General features: G+C 39.8%; 1 protein-coding gene across 2 annotated transcripts in view; it reads right to left on the bottom strand.

Moving 5' to 3' along the window:
- Positions 1-16,777, bottom strand: part of LOC122549954 (V-type proton ATPase 116 kDa subunit a1-like) — a 141,598-nt gene that overhangs the window by 49,331 nt on the left and 75,490 nt on the right. For both annotated transcript variants that reach the window (XM_043690237.1, XM_043690238.1), the window contains exons 12-15: positions 10,717-10,856; positions 9,653-9,813; positions 1,614-1,707; positions 988-1,106 (exon numbers count right to left, since the gene is read on the bottom strand). In XM_043690237.1, the coding sequence (XP_043546172.1) occupies positions 988-1,106; positions 1,614-1,707; positions 9,653-9,813; positions 10,717-10,856 (514 nt within the window). The remainder of the gene's footprint in view (positions 1-987; positions 1,107-1,613; positions 1,708-9,652; positions 9,814-10,716; positions 10,857-16,777) is intronic.

Genomic DNA, 16,777 nt, shown 5'->3' with positions numbered 1-16,777 from the left:
ATAAATTCATGCAGTTTTTCAGCTCAGAGCTCTACATGTATGCATTCTGAGTTCAGAAACTGCATGAATTTATGTAAAACTCTGTTATTTCACTTTTTAGATTAGAATCAATCTAAACATCGGGTCATAGACAGAGAACACAGAGGGCTAACACCTTCAACATATTGTCTAGCTATCACCATTGTTAACAGCTAACCCGAGAATGCAACTTTTAAAAAAAAGGTTTTGTGATTTACACATGAAAGAAGTGAAACTATCACTGTATTCTAACAGATGAAAGGCTTAACAGACAATCAATTTTTCAATGTATAATTTCAGTTACATCACACTGCAAATTTTTGCTATAAATTCTGTGTTACGATTGAGCCCTCCACTATCACCTGATGAAGGAGCGTCGCTCCGAAAGCTAGTGTGCTTCCAATTAAACCTGTTGGACTATAACCTGGTGTTGTGTGATTTTTAACTTTGTAGATGTTTACTGACTGAGATGTGAGAATTGGGGTAGAATTTCAGTGGTGGGTTCTTCCGATTTTTTTTTTATATTGCAACTCTGGAAGATCAATGGGATTCCTGGTACAATGGGTACTTATGGATGCCATTCCAACATTTTCACTGATTTCACACCAAAATAACAGCAGAAGATTGGGAGAATTCCATCTTAATATTTTCACTATAATCATGTCACCATTTTATACCAGGGTCTCTAATAAGAATTTTACCTCTTACAGAATTCCAATGTTAATATGGCAAGATTTACACCACGGTATATAGTTTGAATTTTAAAGGGCTAATTAAAGCAAATGAAACCTCTTTCCATTCAAAGAACCTCAATACTTTTAACAAAAGCAAAAACACTGAAGAGTTGACATTTGAGATATTTTTAAATGCAATAGGGTGATTAAACAATAAATATGAGACATGATATTCTTAAGCAACCTTTCATTTTCTGACTGCTTTTACATGTTGTAGCCAGACCTGTATACTCACATGTGATTCAATAAACTTAGTGTGACTCCGAAAAGCATGTGAAAGACGCCCAGAATGACTGACATTTTCATCTTGTAGGAATTCATAAATGTTAGCTTATTTACAGCAATGTTCCAAATCTGAGAACAAATAAAAATGAAGCTTAACATTGAAATTGACAACATCATTAGACTCTAGGCAATGAAGAATAATTGAAAGGGTAACTGAAATAGTCATAAAATAGAGTTGCAGATGTGTGAAGCCAGGTCCAGATTGCAGGACAAAACAAGTGAAGTAACTAAAGTGGTACTGTTTTGGTGACATCAAAATTAGGTTTTAAAAGACTCTGAAGAAGGGAGATTAGGTAATGAAAGCGAAAATGTTGGGAACAGGAAGCAGGCCAGGTATCTGGGGAGAGAGGAAAGTGGAGTTAGTAGAAGGTGACCATGCATTCCCACTTTTCAGCGACACTGCCTCCATGAGATATTGTACTCCTGAGCAAACAATGTCCCCAATGCACACATCTCAGGAAAAATTACAGAGGACAATTTAGTGATCAAAGTTGGAATGTTAGAATAGAATGCTCTGGGAACGATTTTATAAAAAGGGATAAATGTTGGAAATTTCAGAATTTTAAAGCCACCTACTGGATCGATGCCAAATGGATAGGGTTTTCCTGAAAATACTCCTTGCACTGCAGGATTCAATTGGAGTACGGATGAGTTCTGTAAAGTTTCATTTCTGAAAAAACAAGTAGTAATGAATATCTTCAAAATCAGTATCTATAATGATAATATTGCAAGGTGCATTAATAAAAGCTATGGATGTATCGTAGGTATGCTACTGGACTATTAATTCAGAGACTTGGATGACTGATTCAGAGACAATATACAAATTCCACTAAGGCAGCCAGGGGTTATGAAATTCAAATAATCTGAAATAAACAGTTAATATTATTCATGATGATCATGAAATTGAGATCTTCATAAATACCCATTTGCTTCACTGCTTAAGGGCAGAAAATCTGCTGTTCTAACCTCGTCTGGCCGACAAGTGACTCCAGCTCCATAGCTGTCTGTTTGACTCTTAACTAGCATTTGAAATGGCCTAATTAGTTACTCAGTTATAACAATATGGAAATGTCACTGGAGTACCATCATCATACAGACTGCAATATCTTGAAGAATGGCTTACCACTGCCTGCTCTAAGGAAATTAGAGATGTACAATAAATTCTGGTACTTGTTAACAACACCCACAGTTCATGAATAAATGATAACATTTATTTTCACTGTTATATTCTCACATTTGCATTTTACAAAGTTTTATACAAGTGGTCTTCAGAATAGTAATTATAACTGAAAGATTGTAAAGACAGAAGGGATGTATTCGATTCATGTATCTGCTTGAAAATGTGTTTTTAGAGAGACAAATTCAACAACTTGCTTGTCTTTACCTGTTGGCTGAACTGAGTTTTTATCTTTATTATGTTTCAAAAGTGTTAAATTCAACTGGTTATCGTAGTGCTAAACAAATAGAAGTAAAATCAGACTTCATGGTAACCTGAAGTGGCATTTAGCTACGTCAAGAGGGAGTCACTTCCCACAACTACTGCTTACGTACATTTCTGTAGCTTTGAAATAGTTGAAGGATCTCAGGAAGTTAAAATGATCAGAATTTAACAGGGTGAATACGCTATCGATAAAGCTGACAGATGGTCTTATAATCAGCTTAAAAGCCAGTTATTTTCTGCAGTAGTCAAACAATACAAAATGTGTTGCTGCTCTGAAATTGACCCAACAAAGAATGCTTCTAAATGGACAACTTTTCACACTGAGCCTCTGACCTCAGGAAATTAAAGGCAGGTCATGGAGAAAATACTCTCTGCTATTGTCTGTCTGTCTGTCTCTCTCCTTTTCTTCCAGAAACAAAATAAACTGTGAGGTTAGCAGAAAGTTGTTTGTATTTTATAAGTGTGAATCAGCTGGCTTTGAAATACGTTTGATTGAAAATCACTTATCCCTAAGGTGCTTTGTTAGGAGCTTTGAAAATTGATGATTTCATTCTGAAAAATGCATTTTGTTTGTTTGATACCTTAACAAAATAAATAGCTAGCACTGCTGATGCAGCATCAAAGCTCGAGGAAGCAAGTTGAATACTTGAAATTTGATTTCCCGATCTGATATCTCTCCTACATTCCAGGGAAGACTCTATATGGACATTCTGAATTATAGTCTCTGGGAAAGAACTCAGTGTTTCCTTTAATGAAAGGCAATTTGCCATTTGTGCTCACCAAAACTACCCAGATGTCACACTGGAGAGGACTGTCACCTACCAGCCTCATTTCAATCAACACTGATCTAATTTAAATCCCAGGGTGCATCTGACTATCACTGGAGTGACATTGTTAGAGCACTTTGCCAAAGTTGCAGAGGTACCAATCTGCTGTAGACTACTGCTCTGCCTCATAGTCCTGCAGTCACCTTGCAAGTGCTGTGGATATGCAGCAAAATTGTCACCACAAGGACGCTAATGTCCACTCCTGGTTCTGTCCTGTAATGTCCTACCTGACATTCTCTGTAAGATTGAAGAAGACATGACAAAACTGACTTTGTCACTATGAAGATTGAAAATGAACCACCAAGAAAGTCCTTAAAATAGTATCAGTCATCCTGGGAAACATATATATTAAGCTTAAATCAACCCACAATCAAAATGGAAGAACCAAACCTCATTGTTGACACAAAATCAGAGGCCCCTAGCTTTGACCTGTCTTGATGACTGTAAATAGTGTTCAACCTAATCTGCATTGGGCATGATTGACGTTGCCACCAAGTCCATAGTTGAAGATGAGGGATGGTCTATAGTGCAATTGTAGCCAAAATGCAATACATCATTGCAAACTGGGAGGAATCTGATTTATCAACGTGGCAGTTCAGGAGGCAACCTAATGGGTAGACAAACTAGATATCTATTAGCATTTTCCCATTGTATGACATGGTAGTAACAAAAACCAGTTTGTTGCCTTGAAATTGTATCTTAGGGTGGGGGTAGGATGATCAAAGATGATTGAATGATTTAGTAGGTGAGATAGAGAGAAACTATTTTCTCTGGTGGCAGAATCTCAAAGAAAGGATCTTAATTTTAAAATGAGAGCCAGGCCAATCGAGGAAGCATTTCTTTATAGAAAAACTGTGGAAATCTAGGAAGGTTTCCCCCATGAAATGTTGAGCTTAGGTCAATTGAAACTTTCAAAACTGACATTGATAATCTTTTATTGGGATAGAGTTTCAAATCGAGGTAGGTGGGTGGAGTTAAGAAACAGCTAATTCTTACCGATTTTTAAAAATACATTTTCAGGATGTGGACATCTTCGGCTAGGCAGTATTCATTGCACAGCCCTAATTACTTTGAGAAAGTGATGGTGATCTGCCTTCTTGAGCCACTCCAGTCCATGCAGGAGGGAAGGGGTTCCAGGACTTTGATCCAGGGATGGTGACACGATCCTAAGTCAGGATGGTGAGTGGCTTGGACAAAGTTTGTAGATGCTGGTGTTTCTGTGTATTGTCATACTTGCCCTTCTAGGTAGTTGAGCTCAAGGTGATGACTAAGGAATCTTTCTGAGTTATTGCAGTACACTTTGCAGATGGTACACACTGCTGCCTCTGCTGGTGGAGGAACTGAATGTCAATGTTTTGAGCGAAAAGTAGACTATTCCTTCACACTCCTGACCTATGCCCGGTTGTAAGTAATCAGTCTTGGAAGAGTCAGGATTTGTTACTTGCTGCAGAATTCCTAGCTTCTGATCTGCTCTTGTAGTCACAGTATTTATTTGGCTTGTTCAGCTCAGTTCCTGATCAATGGTAACCCACAGACATTGAGGGATTCAGCAATGGTGATTTCATTGACTGTCAAGGGGAGATGGTTAGCTTCTCTCTTATTGGAACTGGTCATTGCTTGGCACACCATAGACTATAAGACACAGGAGCAGAAATTAGGTCATTTGGCCTATCAAGTCTGCTCTGCCATTCAATTGTGGCTGATAAGTTTCTCAACTCCATTTTGTCGTTTTCTCTCTGTAACCCTTGATCCCCTTGACAATCAAGGAACCTATCTATCTTTGTCTTAAATACACTCAATGACCTAGCCTCCACATCCTTCTGTGGCAATGACTTCCATAGATTCACCACTCTTTGGCTGAAGAAGTTTCTCCTTTTCTCCATTCTAAAGAGTCTTCCCTTTACTCTAAGACTGTGCCCTCGGGTCCTAGTCTCTCTCCTGCCAATGGAAATATCTTCCCAATGTCCACTTTGTCTAGGCCATTCAGTATTCTGTACTTTAATTAAATCCCCTTCATCCTTCTAAACTCCAATGAGTATAAATGCAGAATTTTCAAACGTTCCTCATATGTTAAGTCTTTCATTCCTAGGATCATTCTCATGAATCTCCTCTGGAGTCACTTCAGGGCCATATGTTCTTCCAGAGATATGGGATCCAAAATTACTCAATACTTCAAATGTGGTCTGACCAGAGCTTTATAAAGGAGAAAGTGAGGACTGCAGATGCTGGAGATCAGAGCTGAAAATGTGTTGCTGGAAAAGCGCAACAGGTCAGGCAGCATCCAAGGAACAGGAGAATCGACGTTTCGGGCATGAGCCCTTCTTCAGGATTCCTATTGACTCAATCTGCATGTTTACCTTCAGAGAAACCCGGACTAGAACTCTCAGGTCTCTTTGCACTTCAGACTTCTGAATTTTCTCCCCATTTAGAAAATAGTCCATGCCTCTATTCTTCTTACTAAAATGCACTCACACTTTCACACATTGTATCCCATCTGCCACTTCTTTGCCTACTCTCTTAATGTATCTAATCCTTCTGCAGCTTCCCTGCCTCCTCAATACTACTTGTCCCTGTACCTATCTTTGTAACATCTGCAAACTTAACCAGAATGCTATCAGTTCCTTCAAAGAGATCTTTAATGTACAAAATGAAAAGTTGTGGTTCCTTGGGGAATACTCTTAGTCACTGAGAAGGACTCTTTTATCCCCACTCTCTGCTTTCTGCCAGACAGCCAATCTTCTATCCTTGTTAGCACCTTGCCTCTAACTCTATGGGTTCTTACCTTACTCAGCAGCCTCCTGTGCTGCACCTTGTCAAAGGCCTTCTGGAAATCTAGGTAGATAACATCTTGGTCTAACAAAGAATTCTAACAGATTTGTCAGGCATGACTTTCCCCTTGATGAAACCATGCTGCCTTTGACTTATTTTACCATGCACTCATCTTTCAGAATGAACTCCAAAAATCTTACCAATGACCAAGGTTAGGCTAATCGGCCTGTAATTTCCCATTTTTTGCCTTACTTCTTTCTTAATGAGAGGGGGGAGGGTTACATTAGTGAATTTCCAGGAGTAATTTGGGAGACACAACAGAGGCTTATCTCTCGGAAAAAGGAGCATACTAAAAGGGAAGATGAGGCAACCAAGGCTGACAAGAGAAGTCTGGGCAGCATAAAAGCAAAAGAGAAAGTAGATAATGCAGTGAAGGGCAGTGGGAAGCCAAAGGATTACAAAGCTTACAAAGACCAACAAAGGACAACGAAAAAAGAAATAACGAGGGAGAAGATTAAATGTGAGGGTAAGCTAGCCAGTAATATAAAAGAAGAGTGCAAGAGTTTCTTTAGATATATAAAGGGCAAAAGAGAGGCAGAAGTGGACATAGGGCTGATGGAAAATTCAAGAGAATTGGAGGGCAGAGGTGAGTATAGTGGCCATGACAAAGGAGAAAGTGCTAGAAAAACTGAAAAAGTCTGAAAGGTGGATAAAACACTGGACCAGATGGATTGCAGCCCAGAGTTCTGAAGGAGACAGCTGACGAAGTATTGGAGTTGTTAGTGGTGATCATGCAGGAATTGCTTGGGTCAGGTTGGGTCACTCCAATTCTCTTGAATTTTTGGCATGTTACTGGTGTCTTCTATATTGACGATTGATGCAAAGTTCTCATTCAGTTCCTCAGCCATTTCTTTCTTCCCCCATTACTACTCCTCCATTTTCCATCAGCCCAATGTCCACTTCTGCCTCTCTTTTGCCCTTTATATATCTAAAGAAACTCTTGCACTCTTCTTTTATATTACTGGCTAGCTTACCCTCACATTTAATCTTCTCCCTCGTTATTTCTTTTTTCGTTGTCCTTTGTTGGTCTTTGTAAGCTTTGTAATCCTTTGGCTTCCCACTGCCCTTCACTGCATTATCTACTTTCTCTTTTGCTTTTATGCTGCCCAGACTTCCCTTTTAGTATGCTCCTTTTCCCGAGAGATAAGTCTCTGCTGTGTCTCCCAAATTACTCCTGGAAATTCTTGCCATTGCTGTCCCACTGTCTTTCCTGCCATGCTCCTCTCCTAGCCAATTCTGGTCAGCTCCTCCCTCATGCCTTTATTCAACTCTAATACCATTACATCTGATTATATCTTCTCCCACTCAAATTGCAGAGTAAAGTCAATCATTTTATGGTCACTATCTCCTAAGAGTTCCCTCATCTTAAGCTCCCTTATCAAGTTTGCTTCATTACACTCGTTTGGTATAAATGGTTCATGCCACTTATCAGTCCAAGCCTGGAAATTCGACGTTTTGGGCATGAGCCCTTCTTCAGGAATTCCTGAAAAAGGGCTCATGCCTGAAACGTCAATTCTCCTGCTCCTTGGAGGCTGCCTGACATGCTGCACTTTTCCAGCAACACATTTTCAGCTCTGATCTCCAGCATCTGCAGTCCTCACTTTCTCCTACAAGCCTGGAAATTGTCCAACTCTTACTGCATTAAGACATGGATTGCTTCAGTATCTGAGGAGTTGTGAATAGTGCTGATCATTGCATAATCATCAGTGACCATTCCCACTTTTGAAAGGAAGGGCATTAATAAAGGAACTGAAGATGGTTGGACTTAAGACACTACTCTGAGGAACTTTTACAGTAATGCGTGGGAGCTGAGATGGCTGACTTTGAATAACCATAACTGTCTTTCTTTGTCACCCTTTGACTCCAACTAGTGAAGATTTCTTCTTCTGATTCTCATTGACCCCAATTTTACTAGGGCTCCTTAATGCCTCACTGAATCAAATATTTACTTGTCTTGGGGAGTCACCCTCACTTCCTTTCTCAAGTTCCACTCTTTTTTTGTCCATATTTGCATCAAGGAATTCATGAGGTCAGTATCTGGGTAGGTCTGGTGGAACCCACACTGAATATCAGTGAGCAGGTTATTACTGAGTAAGTGCCACTTGATAGCACTGTCACTGTCACCGACATCTGCTATCACTTTGGTGATCGAGCGTTGTAATTGGGGTTGGATTGTTCCACTGTTACATGGACAGGACATATCTGGGCATTTCTACGCATTGCACATATACTCGATGATTCTGCACTGTTGTCAGAGTGTTGTCACAGTCCAATGCTTTGTTGTATTCAGTGTCTTCAACCATTTTTTAATATCATGTGGCGTGAATTGAATTGGCTAAAGCTGGTATCTGGCATCTCCTCAATTAAATTGTTTAACTGTCTGCTACCTTTGTTGACCTGATATGTGAGGACTGCGGAGCTTAAACAATCTCTTATTCATGTCCATTGCATGCTGCTTCCATTGTTTGACATGCAAGTAATCCTGTGTTGTAGCTTCAGCAGGTTAGTTTCTCATTTCTGTTAATGCCTGGTACTGCTCCTGGCATGCTTTCCTGCAGTAATCATTAAAAAAGCTTGATTCCCTGGGTTCTGTCGTAAGAGTAAACTGGAGGATAGTCTGAGCCATAAAGTTACAGGTTGTGGTTGAATATAATTCTGTTTCTGCAGATGGCCTACATAACTTTATGGATGCCCAGGCTTGAGTTTCTAGATCTGTTTGATATTAATTCCCACTTGCCATAGTGGCAGTGCCAAACAAGTCAACAGAGGGTATTCTAAATGTGAAGACAGGATCTTGTCTCCCAAGGACAATGCAGTGGTCACACCTTCCAATACTATCAAGGACAGCTGTATCAGTGATAAATAGGTTGGTGATGACAAACTTAAGTACGTCTTGCTGGTTCCCTCAGTATCGACAGTAGACCCAGTATAGCAGCTATGTCCTTTAGGACTTGACCAGCTCAGTCAGTTATAGTGTAAATGAGCCACTGTTCATGATTGACACTGAAACCCTCCAACCCAGGGTACATCCTGTGCCCTTCCTATCCTCTGTGCATCCTCCATGTTCAACATGGACAAGAACTAATTCATCAGTCAAAGGATAAGGGTGTAGGTGGTAATCAGCAGGATATTTTCTTGTCCATTCAATTTACTGGGGAAATTCTTCTATGGATTGATTTACCCGAGAGTAGGTTTGGCTACTTTAAGAGTGAGTTGTCCTCATGTATTTTTAGCATTGTTGTGCAACATTTCAGTGGATGACCCGCAGATCAAGAGATCCATTTTGGTTATCTCATTGTTTAACAGAACATTTTGTTGTAGAGTGTGCGGGGGATATATGTGTCCTTGTGGGACTAATCTTGTGAGGCTGAACAAACTGACAACCAGACGTTGAGCCTGGTAATAGGAAAATCTGATTGACATAGTTGAAGAAAAATCATTATTGATCTAAGTCAGTTTCACATTACTATATAAGAGTCCTTATGTTGCTCAAGGACACACTCATATACCAAACATACCTCCAAGGTCCATTTGGCTGGAACATAGCTCTGACATTCCATGCTGATCCAAAGAAGTTGAAAGTTTTGGAGAAGCAGTCATTGTATATGAGACCAGTATAGATTGAAAAGAGTCCCATTAGCAGAATAATATAACGTCCATGACACAAAATGGTCAGAATCTAAACAAAATAAAGATTATTTAAATCTCATATAAGTGCTGCAAGTAGTGAAATGATTCAGTGCATTATAAATGTTACTAGATTAATTGCATTTAATATTTTATAAAAAAAGGTCATTTTTACATGTTGCTAAAAAAATGTAAGTAGTATTCTTATTAATTACTTTAAATTTTCTGTTATATAGCATGCAATGGGAATGGAGTAGTGCCAGTAAATCAAAATGCTGGTTAACCCAGTGGTTAATAATACAGGTATTTGGGGAACTGATCGAAGCTGGTTCTTTTGCAATCAATTCACACTGACAACATTGGTATTATACACAGGAGCTTTGCCTGTTACATTCGTTTAAAACTGTCAATGTTTAAAACATGATTGTGGTCCCATGGACATAAATATTATAGGCAAACAGTGTAACACAGTCAGCCTGTCATCATGATAATGCAGAGCTTTAGTAAGGAGATAATTTTGTTTTGACCCAGTGTTTGACTTTCAATGTTAAGGTCCTTATGAGGACTTGAGCACCACTTGTACATTGTAAGCACTGCAGTGGTTTTTAATGCTAACATGGATGTGGGTGCAAGTGGCCATGCATGGCTTTCTCAAGAGAAACTGCATTTTGTAACCTGGCAACAGGTACTGGTTGATAGAGCATTCCAGTTTCTGCAGGGCCAGATAACAACATTTTATTGAAATATATTTTGGATTACTTTAATCAACAGTTAAAAGTGTTCATCAATTAAAATTTGAGAACTATGAAATTAAAATTAATTACAAATTGAAAATCTAAACTACTTAGGTTCTAGTTTCATTTTACAGTATGATAGGGTTAGTTATCCTGTTGTGGAGATTTCCATTTGTTTTATCATCGGTTGGGATGTTTATTTAGTGAAAGAAAACACTTACCTCATTATTCATCTCTATGTTTTTGTGGTGTCTTTCATACAAGATCATCCCTACAGCCATTATTGCCATAACTAGTCCATGCCCACAGTCACCAAACATGATAGCGAAAACAAAAGGGAATGTGATGATGCTGTAAGGGGCTTCATAGAGATAAAACAGCAACTTTAGTACATTAGCATTATTAATCAGCACTGTTTGAAGTGCAATTTCCGAGCACTGAGGACAAAATTTTATTTATACAGCATCTTTTCTTTCCTCGGGATAACCAAAATTTCCCTAAAGCCATGAAATACCTTTGAAACGTAGTCACTTATTTTGTAGACAAAGTGGCAAGAAATTTTCTCAAAGCAGTGAGATGAGTGGCTAGTTCATCTTTTTCAGTCATATTGACTGAGGGTTAAATTTTAAACAAAATGTGTGCACCAAACAGATAAGGGAATCTTAATAACCTTGGTTTCCTCAGCTTCCTGTAAAGGTAAGTTCTTCTCCTAGTACTACTGCACAACGGTCAGCCATTAGCCGTTGTGAACTAACTTGAGCCATTGCCCCTCCTAGTCTCCTGTCCTCTGGCTCAGAATGAACCCTAGAGCAATCAGCAAGTCGGTCTCTGGATTTATGAAAGATACTGGCAGGGATACAGAGTCATGGTGTTTAGATGGACTTGAGATCAATCACAATCTTACTGAATGGTGGGCTATTCCCTAAGGCTGAATAGCCTAAGCCTCTTCCTTTATTCGCATCTTTTCATTCCATTTGAACCTGCTGACTCAGCAGCAGGAACTGCTGGATAAAGCTGATGTTCAAAATGCTGTGGTTCTGTTCGCCAAGCTGGAAGTTTTTGTTGCAAACGTTTCGTCCCCTGTCTAAGTGACATCCTCAGTGCTTGGGAGCCTCCTGTGAAGCACTTCTGTGGTGTTTCCTCTGGCATTTATAGTGGCCTGTCACTCCATTAACAAACACATCGACCTGGACCCAATATACCGGCCACTACAGCGGACAGCTGAAACTGACAACCGGAAGCGGCAGGGACAGGCCACTATAAACACCGGAGGAAACACCACAGAAGCGCTTCACAGGAGGCTCCCAAGCACTGAGGATGTCACCTAGACAGGGGACGAAACGTTTGCAACAAAAACTTCCAGCTCGGCGAACAGAACCACAGCAACGAGCACCCGAGCTACAAATCTTCTCACAAACTTTGATGTTCAAAATATTTCAATTGCCTTAATGACTTGTTTTCTTTTTTTTCTGCCTTGCTGACATTAGGATGTTCCAACTCATAGGGATAAACTTTAACCTCAAAATGGATGGGTTCTGGCTGTGTGGAATGTAAGAATGCTAAAACCTCATAGACACACTCACTTCATCTTGAACCCATGCATCTGGTTTTAAGAGGTGAGATTGGGCAAGAAACCAACCAGTTCCCAGAAGCCTGTAACAGGCTTATTTTAATGAGATTGCCTATTTCAGATTCCTTCTTCATTTTAGTTTAAACCCTGGTTAGCTGGGTTCCTATGTCATGGGAAAATCAGCATCTAAGGGCTGGATTAGGGAATACTGGAAGGAGGAGATAAATTAATTTATAGAATTGTTAATGGGTCAGGAAGAACAGATGTGTTTTCTTTGAGGTGCTCAATCTAACTCAATGATTCTCCCTACAGCCTGACTCTGTCACACAATGGGAGAACGCCCTCCCATTTATCTCTCCATCGCTGAAGCTCCCAGCCTCATTCCCGATGAAGGGCTTTTGCCCAAAACGTCGATTTTCCCACTCCTTGGAAGCTGCCTGACCTGCTGCACTTTTCTGGCGCCACACTCTCGACTCTGTCACACAATGATCTATTACCCTCATGACATATGACTGTCTCTTGTTATCCTTCATCCCTCCTAAGACACGATATCCACTGAAGCCATGATATCCCAGTTGGGACGGCAGATTGGGGATTAGTGGGTGGTTGTGACAATTTTGTTGTGTTTGAAATGTTTGAAGTGATTAAAGCTGTGAAGATTATTTTGAAAGATTATGTCATGATCTGTGTTGTCTGACTTGTGATGCGAGTTGGTCACAGAGAATTGAAGACCACTGAATTATTAACTTTTAAATTCTGGACTATTTTAAGTGATCACTATTTGTGCCTATTTCTTTTGCTGATGAATGGTCCAGTCTGCAATGCAGATTACATCTGGAAACATTTCCATTGATCAGTGGCTAGAAATATGTAATTATTGATGGGCACAGCCATTCAATTGTTATCACCAACACTTTGCTTTGAGACAAATCCAGGCAACTACCTCCTCCAATGATGGGGAATAATTTTTACTGCATAGCATTGTCTCTAACGTGCTATTGCCATCTGCAGCAGCTCAATAATGTAAAGGGGTGTAGCACAGCAGGGAAACTGGTAGACAATCTACTGATGATGACACAATGCCCTGGCACTTCATCTGAAATTACCACTCCTCCAATCCCCAATTCAATGACTGGAATGGTTAACTCTGTTTAAAAACCCTTGATATCTTGTTATTGTTTGGAATTTTTCAAATTGATATGTTTCTTAAGCATTTTGGGAAAGTAAATATCAATTTGCCATGACAACATGTGTCATTGAAGTAGAGGAGGTGTTGTACATATACTTGAACATTAAACTGGAAATAATTGCCTGCTCTAAAGCCTCTGAATACTATTCACTATAACTGTTAATTTCAATCTGTTTTAGTTAGTTGCTTAATTACCAATCTAGCAATTGACTGATGCAGCTCAGTTGCTTACAATTTGACTAATGTGTGTTTTTATGACTGGTTGCACCATTCAGAGAAGCTAGTTAAAATTCTGACTTAAAAATAGTGTTTTTGCTTAATACTTGCTAACTGATCTCCTTAGTACAACAAAGAAATGTAAAATCAATTACAGAGTCCAATTTACCATTTTTCTACAAATGATAATTTGTTTCTAGGTTATTCTGATTATTAGTGAGCTGTCATAAAAATACAACAGCTGTAATTATATACTGCAATTTACTATAGATATATATTCCAAGTTCTCAGTCTTGCTGTTGATTATATGGGTCCATTTGAAATCCTTCTTGATCTCATTTATGTTTCTTAAACGGTCTACAATTTTATTTTCAATGCTTCTTTTTGTGGTTGTACAATGCCAACGTAAAATTTTGACAAAGTGCTTGCAGAATTACAAACTGACAGTCTTTTCGTGAATTTGTATATTGTACTGTATTATTTATTTTCAAAGCAATTAAATACAATATGCTAAGGGAAGATTTTCCAGGGTCTTTCCAAGCTTGCATGAGCAGTGATATCGGAAAATCCAGCAGTTTGGAGACTTTACCTTTAAACCTATGGATGGTGAATCCAGGTGTGCACTGATCCTTGTTGGAGCCATGTAATCCAGAGCTTCTGGATTCAGACCAAGGAACAGCTCTCTCTCATTCTGTACAGTCTGACGTGGCAGTTTCTTCATTCAACTTGATCAGTTGGTTTTGAGGCCACTGACTGACCAACTGGCCACTGATGTGAATGGGACAGACAGGCCCCAACATTGCCCTCGCTGCAAAATTCCAGTTCTGTTCCTGAAGCACAGACAGGAGCCTAGCTTAACTATTTTAACTATTGCAGTATGCCATCACTTGGATACCATTACCATTTTCCAGGCAAAACATGGATATAGTATTCAGTGCTGGACTTTTTTATGCACTGGTAACCAGAGACCTGTTGGACTACGAGGCAATGTAGCCACAACATTTGGAAAAGCTACTTAAAATAGGCATCTACCTGCAAGCACTCAGATCATTGAAATCCTTTTGTAATTCAACTAGCTGATTTTCTCAGAAATATAGATTTTTAAAAATTGGTTCCCTACAGTGTGCAAACAGGCCCTTCAGCCCAACACCAACCCTCGGAAGAGTACCCAACCCAATCATTCCCCATTACTCTACATTTATCCCTTATGCACCTAACCTACACACCATTGAACACTATGGGCAATTTAGCATTGGCCAATTTGCCTAACCTGCACATCTTTGGATTGTGGGAGGAAACCGGAGCACCCAGAGGAAACCCATGCAGACACAGGGAGAATGTGCAAACTTCACACAGCCAGTTGCCCGAGGCTGGAATTGAACTCAGATCCCTGGCGCTGTGAGGCAACAGTACTAACCACTGAGCCACCGTGCCACTAAATATGTGCCTTGAAAATTCCAGTATTTCTGCATACTTCTGCTTTGATCCCTTCAAGGGGCCAACTGAGCAGAGTACATTGCACTGAAAATTAAATTTGATAGTTATCCTGGTTGCTCCACCTTAGTTGGAGGAAAAGGAGGAACAGCAGCAAATTGGGAGACTTCAGGATGCTGCAGTTATATCTGTAAAGAGATCACAAACAGAAGGATAATTGCAGGCACCCTTGCCTGTCTGTAAGATCAACAGGCTTAGAGTCACTTACCTCCAGGTATTCAGGCTGTTTTGCTGAGACATCTTACAGATCAATGCAGCCTCTTGTATTGAGAATTGTATTTCACACCCAGCTTTTAAGTTAACTCTTGACATAATTTATTTTCCCTACAATATCTCTCCAGATTTGTTATGAACTAGGCCAGACACCCTCCAAAGTAGCCCGGACCCTAACTTTGCTTGTTGTTTTAAGCAGGTGTAATGTGGATATTCCAGGAATTATGTAGCTTGTCCAACCACTTAATTTTAAACAAAACAGAACTTATTTGCAAGATTACTGAATGAAACTCAACAAAAGAGAACAGAATACAGAGTAACTTAATCTATCTGAAAACCCAACAGATTATCTCAACTTCATGATGCTGTTCCAAATACCTGCAACAATCCCCACAAACACCCTTTTGCAAAAAAAGGAAAAATCCAACACAAGTTCTTACAGGAGAGATGTCAGAGAGAGGGAGGATCAGCATGGACCTGCTTCTTTGGGTCCAGCAGCTTCACAACTGACTGACTACTTTCAGTGAATATCCAGACCAAACCAGAGAAAAGCTGAGCTGGGAGAACTGGACCCTTCGCTTTCATTGAACAAGTTTTTTTTAAATCTTGAAAGCCTTTTGCCTGAGATAGTATCTGTTATCCAAAATCAAATTGGCCCTAAAAACCTTCAAACATAGACCTCCCAGAATCTCTGTGTTTATGAACCCTCTGAAAAAAAAAACAAGGACAACATGACCTTGTTCAAGGAGCAACATCATCACAGATTACAGCATGTAACAGAAAACATATTCGATGGATTATTAAGTGCCCTGAGCAGAGGTAGGTATCTAGGCTGCTCTCTAGTGAATCTTATTCAGGGCTGACCTTTCTACTAGTTCATGGTTCACTTGTACATTATAGAACAGCATTTGCAGATCCTCTAATGCACTAACTAGCCACTCAGGATAGTGCAAGTTCTTGTGAGGGACTGGGTGAGTGCCAATGATGCTTTGTGAGAATGGCCCCCATTGGGAATCATGCTCTGCATGGTGCAGACTTTTAGAGAGCCGAGAGAAAGTGGAGGTGAACAAAGGTCAGCTTGGCATAGTCAGGTTGGACACAAGGAGATGATTAATAGAACTGTGCAGTACCTGATTGCCATGCCGACTGTGTATGATTCCTGAGAAAGAAAAAAATTATGCAAGTAACAGGAATACTGCTGAGGATCCACTATCACCATTCCAAAGGACTCTCCATCCACCACTTGCACAGGGGATTGCACATTAACCTTTTTCTGTAGAAAGAGAGGGAATGAACTAGCACGTGGATGATATTAAGGGTTGTGTAACTTTCCTTCCTAAAGATGATTGCTGTGAAGAAAAAGCAGCAAGTCATGAACAGGATGGGATGGTGGTCACGTACATGAAAGTGTTGCAAGAGTGAAATGTGACAACATTCCACTGAGAAATGAACTATGCCCCTCATTAAAATAGCTGAAAATGTGTTGCTGGAAAAGCGCAGCAGGTCAGGCAGCATCCAAGGAGCAGGAGAATCGACGTTTCGGGCATAAGCCCTTCTTCAGGAATGAGGAAAGTGTGCCAAGCAGGCTAAGATAAAAGGT

This window comes from Chiloscyllium plagiosum, chromosome 5 (genome assembly GCF_004010195.1).
Source record: "Chiloscyllium plagiosum isolate BGI_BamShark_2017 chromosome 5, ASM401019v2, whole genome shotgun sequence".
In the NCBI taxonomy this organism is placed as follows: domain Eukaryota; kingdom Metazoa; phylum Chordata; class Chondrichthyes; order Orectolobiformes; family Hemiscylliidae; genus Chiloscyllium; species Chiloscyllium plagiosum.
The sequence above is the reverse complement of the archived record's forward strand: the minus strand, read 5'-3'. Positions and strand labels throughout refer to the sequence as shown.